The 13,617-nt window shown below is 43.4% G+C and overlaps 2 protein-coding genes across 2 annotated transcripts in view; one reads left to right on the top strand and one right to left on the bottom strand.

The window, feature by feature from the left end:
* The window catches only part of LOC149580713 (uncharacterized), a 124,278-nt gene that overhangs the window by 57,321 nt on the left and 53,340 nt on the right, over positions 1–13,617 (top strand). The window lies entirely within an intron of this gene.
* The window catches only part of LOC149580714 (MLO-like protein 1), a 155,423-nt gene that overhangs the window by 55,962 nt on the left and 85,844 nt on the right, over positions 1–13,617 (bottom strand). Inside the window, exon 13 of the mRNA XM_089814534.1 lies at positions 7,940–8,007. Coding sequence (XP_089670660.1) covers positions 7,940–8,007 — 68 coding nt within the window. The remainder of the gene's footprint in view (positions 1–7,939; positions 8,008–13,617) is intronic.

Genomic DNA, 13,617 nt, shown 5'->3' on the forward strand with positions numbered 1-13,617 from the left:
CCCTGGTCGTGATGACCCCTTCGACGGTGGCAGAAGTTGTCCCACGGACATTGACGGAGATGGTCCCGCAGACAGTGGCAGATGTCCCGCGGACAGTCGCCGATATAGTGCCGACGACTGTAGCGGAGGTGATTCCAGTTGTACTAGCGGAGCAAGTTGCACAAGCAGATGTTGTTACAGTGGCAGTCTCACAGAGAGCACAGTTGCCAACATCGAAGCCTGAGCTTGAGATTTGTTTAGATGTGATGGATTGCGATGCAGTTCTCACTGTTTCGTCATATTTTTTAGCAGAGGCTGAGTCAGCCCAGCCAGTACAGGAGGAGGAGAACATGGAGACCGCGCAGTCAGAGCAACCGGAGGTGATGGATAGAGCTAGTATGTTTTTGAGGCAGCAGTTCCAACTCACTCCTGCCAAGCAAGGTCCGTCCATTCAGTCTTCCACGCATTCAGGAGCATCACTTGCAGTCCCCAAGCCTTAACCTCAGGAGGAGGGAATACCACAGACCGTGGTTGCGCCAACAACAAAGGAGGCGGCACCGGATGTGGGAATGGCTCCCACTAATAAGGAGGAGAATAGTGATGTGGAATGGTCATTGGAGGGCTTTTCCAAGGAGGATTACGGGTCAGATGAGGACAGGTGCAGGGACTACCTCAGGACTATGAAGTCTGCGTTGAGGAAGCGACACAATGTGGCAATTCAGGCTATAACTCGATGGAGGGAGTGACATTTGATCCGAGGGTATATTTGTGGGGTTTGTCCTCAACGATTTCAGACTTGTTTTGTGGACAGAGGTTGGCCAACAGTTGAGACACCAGAGATGTTGGCAGATTGGGCCATTGAGCCAGAGTTGGGACCGAGTGACACTCCGATGATGAGGCTGGCACATTAGATTGTGGGATTGTACAAGGAGCTTTATTATGCTCGGCAGCGCACGGAGGCGGACAGTGTTGCAGCTTAGAGATCTTTGGTGGTTGAGAGGGAGGCAAGAGAAAAGTTAGCCGCCAATTTGGTCGACTAGCAGGCAGCTTGGGCAGTGGAGCGGGCAGCACTAGTGAGGGATATGGCAGCAGTTGTGCAGGGTAAGGACATGGCTATCTGAGATGCCGAAGTAGCTGTGCGTGATAAAGATGCCACTGACCACGAGTTGCAGTTGTTTACCGTACAAGTAAAGAAAATGAATGCATACAGACAATGAACATGAACAGCAAAACTTATATTATTATTCGCATATGCCAGACATTACATACAAAGCATATCATATCACAAGATACATTATAATGATCCCAGACGGGATATAAATACTACCGCCGAACCTTCTCGAAGGAGTCCGTCGGCCACAACATTACATCCGCTACAAACTATAGTCCGTCGGCTACAGAATACAGAAACACCACCGAACATCACCCCGTTGGCTACAGAATACAGAAACACCGCCGGACATCACCTCGTCGGCTACAGAAACACCGCCGGACCCATCTAGTCGGCTAGCACCATCCCCCCCAAAAAGAAAAATCGTCTCCTGACGACTGACAAAATATCAGAGACAAATTAACAACAAAATACATTAACAGAGTGACTACAACAAGAGAAATCTGCTTCTGAGACATCACTGTCACCTTCGTCCCGTGCCTCTAGCCTTTGCTAACACAACACTGCCTCCTTGATGAAGCTGACCTTGATAGCCACCTGTGCTGCTTTCTCTACTTCCAACACCTGGGTATCCCGAGCCAAGTGTTGCTGCACTACCTCCAACTGGATGATTAGCTCCTCCTGAGCTCTCTACGCATCCACCAAGACAGCCTCCAGCCAACACCTGCTCCCACTGCCTCTGGTACACAGAAAGTCCATGCCTGCAGCAACTTCAACTCTTCTTCACTGGTCAGACTCCCATGACTGATATCCGCCATGACTGGGGGTCCAGGGGGGAACGCCCTCGGCGGGGTCCTGGGGCAGCGCCCCGCGCCCCTCGCCGCCAAGACCAAATTAGCACTTCGCAACCCACACAGAAATGCACGGAACCCACCATTTCTGTCATTTTCTGTCGATTCTGCACTCTTTCTGGCAACCACAGATGCGTCCCCTTTCCTTTGGCATCATCTGTAACTCATTCTGAACAACTTGAATCTGTCGTCTTTTTTTTTTTATAGCAAGCCCTCTCTTCTGTTTGTCTGTTATTGTTTCGCCAGCTTGTCACGACACACAGAATCGATTCTCCCCAGGCCTCCGTCCGAACGACTCAGGGAGGTAATAGAAAAAACTTCATCTGATATTGGCTACTGGCTTGATGTGCACGGAATAATGTCCGCCAATCCCTAACAACAAATACTTGACACTGCCTTTGCAGTCTTCATAAATTAAGTTTTAAGCTCGGCTCTCTCTTCTTAATGCATAGGAACGTTGTCATCCAATTGCAACCCGTGGAAGAGTCTTAAGACGGCGGAGTTCTTTTTGTTATATGCCCGCGGTCTTTTCCCTTACCGTCCGAGGCTTCTTAAAATTTTGGCGGAATTGATTGAAAACCTGTGGGCTATCTTTGGCGGAGGATGTGAAAAAATTTTGTGCCCGCGGGGCTTATAACAACCCGCGGATAGGCTGTCCGCAGGACCTTCCGTGGTCTTTCTCTGCGTGCGGACAATCTGTCCGCGGGACTTTCACTACCCGTGGACAGGCAATTGCCCGCGGGACTTTCACTGCCTGTAGACAGGTAGTTGCCCGCGGGACTTTTCAATCCGCGGGCCTTTCTATCCACGGGGCCCTTTTTTTTTTTCCTTCTTTTTCAAATTTTTTTTTTTTTGAACACATCAAATAACAGAGTTACCTCTAGATGACATCGCCGCCAAAGAGTGCTGTAATGACGACGATGGAGGATTCGATGACTGCGAGAACTTTCTTGCACGATATGGTTTCAACTTAGATCCGTTAACTGACTGAGTTATCTCCTGTCTGTCCAAGGTCGCCAGTTTGATTGCTCCACTGTTGCCGACCTTCCGAATCTGATATGGTCCAACCCCTCTACCCTTAAACTTTTCCACTTTGATTTCATTCTGACCGTCGTATGGCTTACGTTTGTTCTGTGCCACCTCCGTCGCCCACTGTGCCTGCGGTCGTCGTGCAACTGGATTATTTCCTTGCTGTTGGTGCCCTTCCACTAATTTTATGCTGCATTGTAACCTTTTGTTTCTGCGCAGTCCATTCACCATGTACCGGACAGTGGGATCTTTCGTTTTTCTGTGTTCAGATTGTATGTTCTTCCCCTCAGCTTCAGCCATGGCAGCTTTTCCTTCTTCCGCTTCCCTGCATTCCTCCGGACATTCATTTTCCTGTGTTTTGTCACGTTCGTCGACCGTTAACATATTGCAACTCGAAAACAGTTCGCAGTCTTCTATCTGCCAGTGGAACAGGCCATTCCCCGAGTCCAAATCGTCGTCATTCAATCCTCCATCGAGTCTCAATACTCCCTCTTCGTCTGGTTCCATTCTCCTCTTTGCTTTGTCATCACTTTCGCCGTCACTTTCTGAATCTGACGATGCTGCCTCCTCACCAACCATTTGTGTATGCAGGTTAATTGTGAATCTTTTGCCTCCGCGCTCCATTGATAGGGTATTTGATTTCCAATTATGTTTTACTTTTGCTTGTACCAACCAATCCCGTCCCAGAATAGCATCATATCCTTTTCTTTTTAATGGAATGACCACAAAATCCAATAAAAATTGTTGCGTACGAATTGTTACCGGCTGCACTTTCAAGATTCCCAACGGTTTGATCCCGTGCCGGTCTGCCGTGAGCAACTGAAATTCAGGTGGCCACAATGTCGACTTTCCCAACTTTTTCTAAGTATCCTCCGACAAGACATTCACGCCGGACCCTCCGTCGACAATTGTGTCTGTCAAAACATTTCCCAAAATTCCCATCTCGACGACTGCCGGGTGCCGTTCGGATGTGAGTGCCAGCAGCATTGGGTCTGTTGTCATCACTTCCCTACTATCCCTTCCTGTGTCCTCCGGTGCTTTCGGAAACAGTGTATGATTCAGAATGGCCGTCCGTAACTGGGGCATTGTGAGGAGGTCACTTATCTTGACTGGTATCTCTGTTTGTAAGATTTGCCGTACAATATTTTGTTCTGCGAAGTTCTTTGCCAAGGTGCCGGTAATGTCCTTCGACTGAGATGTTCTCCTGCCGACGATGCCTTTGCAATGTCCACCTGCGCTTCCCCCACTTTTCTCTTTTCCTCCGCTTGCCTCTGTGTAATTGCCAGAACCTCCTCTACATCCGTGCCAACAGTGATCAAGTTTACTCTAGCCTTTGGACACTTGCAATCTTCGTGATCGTCGGGTCCGCACCATCTGCATAATAATTTCGGTGTGTTTGCCGCTGTACAATCCCGCACAAAATGACCCCACAAATTACATGCTTAGCACTGAACGATCGGCCGTCTGTTTGCATCATACTGAGTTCGACTTCAGCTCCCATTATTATTGTTATTGTTTGCATTATTATTTTGCCCTCTGCTATTATTCCTGTATCCTCCAGATGTAGCACCGGCGGTATTCGTGTTTCCGCTACTACCCGACGGGGAAGCTTCCTGTGTGAGAAACACCTGCGGAGATCCTCTTGTCTTCATGTTAAAGGGGCACTCCTTTGTTGAATGGCCCATGATCTGACAGATGTCACAGAATTGGTTCTTTGGACACGATCCCTTAGTATGACCGTCGGTGTTACATTCCGTGCACTACAGTTCACTACCTTTTGGCTCCTTCTGCATATTTTTAAACTCCTTCATCATTCGGACCATATCCTTCTGTAAGGCACGAACCTTTTTGCTACTACCTTCGTCATTATTGCTATCATCTCCGGCAGGCTCATCGTCATCAGAATCAGATGAGCTAGTTTTCTTCTTCTTTGTCTTTTGTTCACTTCCAAGATCCAGTGCTCTATTATATGCGTCCACATATGACGACGGTGGCACAATTTTCATTTTCCTCCGCAATTTCGATCGTAGGCCGTCCATGAACCATCTTTTCTGTAATCCGTCCGCCGGCTTGCTTTCCATTTTGTTTATTAAGTCTTTTAATCTCCTGGCGTAGACACAGACAGTTTCGTGCTTCCCCTGTTTCGTATTGAAAATCTCTGCTACGATTTCATTATCGTCCCGCAAGAGTTTAAATTCTGCCAGGAACTCCTTTTTAATCTTATCCCAAGTATCCAACCTTTGCGGATCCATATCTGAAAACCAATCAATCGCGACACCCCGTAGGGTTGCTGAAAATTGCCTGGCCCATTCGTCGGCATCTGTGATTCCATTTACCCGCCAGATCATCTCACATGTCTTACAATGTCGGATGGGGTCAGCTGTACCATCGCCTTCAAATTTCGTTAGCTTCTCTTTGGGTCCCGCCATCACCACATTGGAGGTCTGCACTCCTACACCGACGGTCGACACTCCCACACTGGCAGTCGGCACTCCCACATCGGCAGTCTGAACTCCCACACCGGCAGTCGGCACTCCCACATCGGCGGTCGACACTCCCACACCGACAGACTGAACTCCCACACCGACAGTTTGAACTCCCGCACCGGCGGACTGGTCTCCCACACCGGAGGTCTGTACTCCCACACCGATGGTCTGCACTCCCACACCAGTGGACTGCTCTCCCACACCGGCGGACTGCTCTCCCACACCGGAGGTCTCGACAGCTGCGAACCTTGGTGAAGAAGAAGGATCTTCTAAAGTTGTTTCCCGTGGAAGTTTATCCCGGACAAAGAGGTCACTCCACGCTCGTGCTCCCTCGGCACTGTGAGCCGTGCGAGTTGATGCTCTTTCGTTTGAATTTTCTTCGCTCGGCGAACACAAATTCAAGAACTCCTTCCGTGCTTCTTCCACCAATTCCACCTGCTGCCGAGTCTCCTCCAACAATTCCTCCACGCTTCGGTTTCCGTCGGCAATCTTTTGAAATCTCCGTCGGCGTTCGGCTTGCTGTGCCAGAATTAAATTCTCTTGCGTAGTATGGATTCCATCTTTTCCCTGGACCTTATTCCAATCCTTGTTAAGCTGATTTGGCATTAATCTTCATTCCTCCCACCTTCCAGGTTCATAAGGCAACGGCGCCAAATGTTTACCGTACAGGTAAAGAAAATGAACGCATACAGACAATGAACATGAACAACAGAACTTATATTATTATTCGCATACGCCAGACATTACATACAGAGTATATCATATCATAAGATACATTATAATGATCCCAGACGGGATATAAATACTACTGCCGAACCTTCTCGAAGGAGTCCGTCGGCCACAACATTACATCCGCTACAAATTATAGTCCGTCGGCTACAGAATACAGAAACACCGCCGCACATCACCCCGTCGGCTACAGAATACAGAAACACCACCGGACATCACCTCGTCGGCTACAGAAACACCGCCGGACCCATCCAATCGGCTAACAACAGTTAGCCAGGAGACAAGCTATGGATGCTGCCCTTCTACTGAAGGAGGCCGTGGAGGTGAATTGTCAGATTCAGACAGATCTGCGCATCAGGACAAAGCAGGTGTATGAGTTGCGTTGTCAACAACACTCTTCTGGGATGCCTCCTCCTCTTTAGTATTTCTTTTCTTGTCTGTAAGTTGTCTCCTAATTTTGTTAGTTGTCAGGAGACGACTTTTCTTTTTGAGGGGGGGGTGGTGTCAGTCGACTGATTGTCGTCGGTATTTATGTAGCCGACGAAGTGGTTATCGTCGGTGTTTCTATAGCCGACGAAGTGATTGTCGTCGGTGTTTCTGTAGCCGACGGGTAAATAGTTTGTAGTGGACATAATGTTTGTGGTTGACGGACTTCTTCGGGAAGGTTCGGCGGATAGTATTTATATCCCGTCTGGGATCATTGTAAATCATCATTCATCTTATCTTATGAAGCATAATATAATATTCTAGCATATGCGAATAATCTAAGGAATTTTGCTGTTCATTGTCTGTGTGCGTTTCTCAATTAACCTATGGGGTAAATAGGTGGTACTATGCTACAAGCAGTAATCGTCAATCACTAGATCCAATAGGGCAATGTCTAGATAAGGTCGTCACCCATGTGGGTGAAGATCTCTATAGGTTGGCTGGCTACAACAGTTGTGGGTTCTACACCAAGTTTCATATGGCAAGAAAATTGAAGCCATGTTCACATGCCCTTGGGAAGGGTCTGCCCACTTCCATGTGGAAGTTATCCGAGTGACAGTTAGGTCACGTTGGTAAGATCAAAGGGTGGGTGGTGAAAATCCCTGATGATACTCTTTCACCCTTTGGAGGTTGGAAGCTAAAAGAGGTTCAGCATAGAGTGAACCTTCCATTTTTTATGAATTATTCCTTGGTTGTTAATTCTGTTGTTTTCATTTCATAGTTAGACAATGACAGTATCTTTCATATGAAAGTTAATGTTACATTTCTCATTGAATTCCTTATGCTGTTAGGTAACATAATAAATTAGTTAAGATTAGAGTCGTGTAAAACTAATTCATAACTTCTTTTTAAGTTAGTTATTGGAATTCTCACTCATGTCCATAGGAAATGGAAGACAGTTATGATGTTAAAGTATACTTTTGGAATTCTCACTCATGTCCATACGAAATGGAAGGCAGTTATGATGTTAAAGTATACTTTCATTCCTTGTAAGAGAAATTTTATTTTCCCATTTATTAAGAATAGCACTGTTGGTAGCTTACAGGTAGATTCCTAGAGAACACCTCTTTAATATTGCTTTTATTTCTTAATTCACATATTTCAAATAGATCAATAGATAACAATGTATCCTACACAAAATGAAGGTTGTTTTACTAAATAGTTGCAGGACTGATGAGATTTTTGTGTTAAGAGTCCCTGAATTAAATTCATTTTGCTTAATATAATATCAATTCACTATCATGACAAGGAAATTTGTTGAAGCATACCCGATTACAAGCCTTGGAACTACATACACAAGTCTTCCCATAATGCAAGAGTCAAAATTGTAAGTTGTCTGCACATTCCATCCAAGTCAAAAAATAAAGTTAAAATCCATATATGGATCCAGCTCAGTATTTCAGTAATAATACACAATGCATTTTAAAACATTATCAAGTTAAGTATCTTTCCAGCCTAGCTAAATTTTGACAAAAAATGCAAAATTTGAAGTAGTATATACTATTATCATTATTAATCAAGGTTGCATGGGGATGGGGGTACTTGGGTACTTAGGGTACCAGTACCGGTATGTCTATTTTTCAAAATAGGGGACGGGGGTACTTGGGTATCTCAAACTGTTTTTAATATAATCTAATGTTCATAGAAAATCTGAAAATATGAGTCATGACAAGTCTTTCAAGACAAGAACAGTGATTAAGTTTGCAGATTTATTGTTTTCAGTTGCAGGTTTGCAGTATGTTTGTAATAATAAGATATGATAAATGTTTAGATGCATTAAAGAGAAGGCAGACTTTAAACATGAACAAAATCATTAATCATATAACAATGACATGTTGCAAATGATAAACTTCTGACTTGAACAATGATAAAGTTTTACTATTAATCAGTATTATATCAAAGTTTCAAAGTGATTATGTATTGAGTGAAGCTTGATAAACAACAAACTGATATAAAAACAAAAAACTGAACCAAAAATCAGAAATCTTAATCAAGTTCCTTGGCTATGGTGCTCTCCACTGAGTACTCGGTACTTCGGGTACGTGTACCCGGCACTTGGGTACGTGGATACATGTCCCAGGGGTGTGGGTATGCATACCTATGCTGTAAAGTTTCTGCAAATTCTGTACCAAATTTCAGACTTTTATAATATGCTTCTATTGCTGAATATGGTCTTCTTAATATTCTGAAGTAAGGAGGAGTTGTCACCTTTTAAATCCGATCTGAATGTAGTTTATATCTGCAATATGTTTGAACTGGTATTATTGCTTGAGGGAGCAGACTTGTAATTATTGTGTGTCCTCAAACTACAATAACATCCACCTTTAATACCATGACCAAAGGGCATGTCCCTCAAAGGGGCATGATCCTCTCTAGGTCAGCCCATACTCCTCTCCCAGAAATTGGTGACTAATGGAGATGTTTAACCATAAACAAAAACTAACATAATATGTTAAGTTAGTGTTAAATTAACATGTCCCAAGAATCGCTGCCCATCATAAGAGGTGTAAGATAAATATATAATGCCTTAAATGATATTTAGAAGGAAGAAGACTAGGTGCGGTCTGCACTCTCAGACCAATATGTTATCATTGTTATAACTTAACACTCCCTCTTAACTTGATAATCATATTGAGAGATAACATAACTAGCATCATCAATTACGATGAATAAACATAGATTTATACTTGTAAGAATTTGCGTAAGGGCAAAATTCACCTAAGAACTAAGAACTCAAACACAAGCACACAGTAGACCAAAGAGAGAGAGAGTATGATCAGAATAACAATGTATTCAATAACTTGCATTAAGAGTACACTAGAAGTGCTTGAATATAAAGGCCTCAAGAGAGCTTCTAGAATGCATAGAAGTTAGCACCATGATGTGTCATACAACCAAGCACATATCCACCAGATATGGGTTATCCTCCATCAAGCACGGAAGTAAGTGCGGTGATGAGAGGATAAGCCTACAAAGGTGGGACACGCAAAACAGTGTTGTAGACACCATGTGCTCAAATAGAGTTGCGTACTCCTGTGTTGTTAAACATGACAATTCAAAAGGTGTGCAAACTCCTAAGTGTCTCATAAATAAAAATAATAAAATAATGCAAAATAATTAAATAATGCATTAACCTAAGTAAACTTAAGTAAGTGTAAATAGTAAAGTACGTATTTACACCAACACCCCCCTTTAAGTGCAACTTAGGGGAATGCGCTTAAGCTTACGAACTAGGATGAAGATGCATAATGGGTCCCGACTTAGGCCATGTTAGGTACCCATGTACATAATGAAAATGCAATCTCCCATAAAGCGGGGAAAGAGGGAAAACCTCATGGGAAAAACCCTCCCCCAAAAAGAGAGATAAGAGAGGATGCATCGATGGATGGAGTAATCAAGACCCCCCCATTACGACATACATCCAGTATATACATAAGAGAATGAAAGAAGGAAGAGAGACAGAATAGGACCCCCCCCCAAAAGAAGAATGCCAACAAGTGAAAGTTGCTCCGATGAAGAAGCTGGTCCAAGAATGCAGAAATATGTTCCTCCCCTTAGGAAGAAACAAAGGCAAAGGTACACTGCTGAAGATGTGTGCTGGCCTTGAAACCTACTCAAGTATCCCTGTGCTGATGCTGAAGTTCACCCCTTCCAACTGTGCTGAAAAGAATGAATGCAGATCTGTCAAAGATGTTTGTTGAACCTGTTCCACTGAACCATCTGTCTCCTCTATTGACAAAGAGACGTCCACTAATTGCTGTTCATAAGGATCCACAATCACGCCAACCTGTGAAGATTGATCATGTAGAGAATGGACATGAGGGTCAGAGTGAGCCCTCACAACAATTGTAGAAGAATCATCATCAATGAGAAGATGTAAGTCCTCAAGTCTGTCTCCCAAGTCAACTGAAGCTGGAGCTGGAAGACAAGATGTACCATGCTGTGATGGACCTTTCACTGTGGCAATATAAGCACGTGGACTGGACTGACGTGACCTCTCACTGCAACTGTCGATAGAACCCCACGTGTCTGAACCTGTTGAAGCTCTATTGCTGGTGTCACTATCAGTTTCCACTATGTATGAAGTGTGGAGAGGAGTAGAGGACAAGCTCGGAGAACTTTCCTCAAAGTGAACATCCTTCTCCACAAAAATCTCATGAGTCTCTAGATCCATAAGTCTGTATGCCTTCACATCGTCTTCATAACCAATGAAAGTACAAGGCCGAGATGTCTGCACATTGTGACCCCTGGAAGATTTGTTTGCCCATGCAGGACAATCGAAGACTCTGAAGTGTGTCACAATAGGTTTTCTGCCGCACCATGCCTCAAAAGGAGTTTTTCCATCTAAGGCTAGATGAGGAGAACGATTAAGAATGTGAGTGGCACTGGAGATTGCTTCGACTTCTAATGATGGATCGAGAGACTTCGCATGAATCATGCAACTTGCCATAGACTTAAGAGTTCTAATCCTCAATGCTGCAACATCTGTCTTGTGTGGACTGAATGCTGAAGGAGTCTGAAGATCAATTTCCTCATGTCTGCAAAAGTCCTTAAGTCTTCTGTTCACATCCATGTTTCCATTGTCCATTCGGAGTACTTTGATGGCCTTTCTGGATTTTCGTTCTACATGAGCCTTGAAGTCTAGAAATGCGTCCAAAACTTCATTCTTACTATGCAAAAAGTAGACCCAAGTGAACCTTGAAAAGTCATCAACAAAAGTGAGTATGTAGCGACCCTGGCTGAATGCAAAAAGACCTGCTAATACCATGTGAACCATTTGAAGAACACTTGTTGCTCTAGAAGACTTCCCTCTTTGTAACTTCCCCTTTGGATGCATATCCACTGAATCTGATGAACATTTACCCTTAGAAAAGTTGATTTGAGGTAGACCTTTGACCATTTGGTATGTGCAAAGTTGTTGAAGATAGCGGTAGTCAAGGTGATCAAACCGCTCATGCCACAAGTTGTTTGAATTAGAGTGAGTTAACAAGGCTTGAGAAGAACTCTTAGGCACAAAGTGCGAGAAGGAATAAAGCCTCCTGTTGTCATTGACTTTCCCAACTGCTACCAATGAATCATCTTTGAGACTTCGCACCATCACTGAATCGGGAAGGAACTCATTCTTATGACCATCTCCAAGGTGAGTGATTTGGTAAACTGATAGGAGATTGGAGCTTAGATTTGGAATGTAGAGAATCTCTTTGAATTCCCCATCTTCCATTTCAACATGTCCTTTTCCTTCAACTTCCATTTTAGCATCATCTCCCACGAAGATGTGTGGTACCTTTGACTGCTTCAATGAAGAAAAGTCTTCCCTTGAAGAACCCATGTGGTAAGAGGCACCTGAGTCAAGTATCCATTCCGAAGAAGAATTTGTGTTTGCCATAAGTGCTTGACCTTTACCTTTTGAAGAGGTAGGAATAGACTCCTTGGAAGTACCTAGCACTTGAATCTTGTTCTTCTTGAGTAGATTTTCTAACTCATCGATTCTTTTTGTCTTGCACTGATGCTCGTCATGATTTGGCTTTTTACAGTATGCACAAAAGAGTGTGTCCTTCTTTTCATTACTTCCCTTATTGTTTGAAGAAGAACCACCTTGTTGAGAGGAGTCATGTTGTGTCTCAGATTGTGTTTTCTGCTTCCACTGCTTCTTGTTGTTGTTGCTTTTCCCCCCTTGACTAGATTTGTGATCATCACTAGCCACTAAGGCTTTGGTCTTAGATGACTTGAGAAGTCCAAAATCCACCAAGTGAGATTGTTCAACAATAAACATATCTGCGAATCCATCAAAGGAAGGCTTCTGGTAAGCAGATCCCATGGTTAACTTGTGAGTATTAAAGCTTGAAACAAAGTTGGCGTACTCAGAAGGTAGCTTCTTCAGGATGTGATGAATCAACCTATCATCCTTATGGGATTTCCGCAATCTTTTAGAAGTGCCCTATACTCATTGACTTTAATGATATAATCCTGAATTGTGTCATAATTCTTAGGATCCAAGAGAAGTAGATCATCCTCAATCTGAAATCCCTTTTCTTCATCCACTTTACGATACAACTGTTCAAGATTATCCCAAGCTTCTTTAGATTCTGAACAATTTTTAATGTGAAAGAGAAGATCCCCATGTACACAACTCCTAATTACACCTAAAGCTTGTCGGTCTTGACTTGTCCAATCAATGAGTTCTTTAGCATCAGTAGGTTTGGTAATTGTACCATCAACATAAAGACTATATCCTTTTTCCATTAATCTACTCCATGCAATATCTTTCCATGTAGAATAGTTGCGTGAAGTTAGAGGACATTTAAAACCCATGATGCAGAAATGAAAGAGCACAATAGAGAGACACAAAAAAACACAATACACCCCCCCCCTTTTTTACTCAATCAAAAGATCCCCCCCAAAAAAGATGCTTTTGGCACTTTATAAGTAGTGCGTTTACAATGAGCCACTTGTCAAAATGAACTAAGTGGACTTTCTGATTTTGCTTTTACAACTACCTTATAAGGCTGAAATCTGTCACTTAAGCACTGTAGCTTGGTTTTACAACAATTCTGGAAAAAAATGAAAGCTTTACAATGCCAAAGAAGGCCTAATTCTGAGAGTGAGAAATTGGTCCACACAACCCTAGAATCTGATTTCAGATCTGGAAAGTAAACGAAAAAACACGCACTTTCAAAAAAATCAGAACTTGAAAAGGTGATCAGATGTGCCTATACAGAGCTTTTGAAGTTGTAAAATGCAGGATTATGTAGGTACAGTCACCAAAAAATGCAAATTCTGCAAAATCTGTGCACCAAAACCAGAAAACAACACCACCACTAGAAAATTCAAGAAATTCTACTTGATTTCAAAAAAAATTGCACCTGAATCAGAGTTTGGATGTCCAAGTTATGAGCTCGCAAAGTCAGACTGCCAAACTGAAAAGCAATTTGGAGAGGGGTTTGGA

The sequence above is a fragment of the Cupressus sempervirens genome, chromosome 1, assembly GCF_028749045.1.
Source record: "Cupressus sempervirens isolate cs-2001-9-10 chromosome 1, ASM2874904v1, whole genome shotgun sequence".
Lineage (NCBI taxonomy): Eukaryota > Viridiplantae > Streptophyta > Pinopsida > Cupressales > Cupressaceae > Cupressus > Cupressus sempervirens.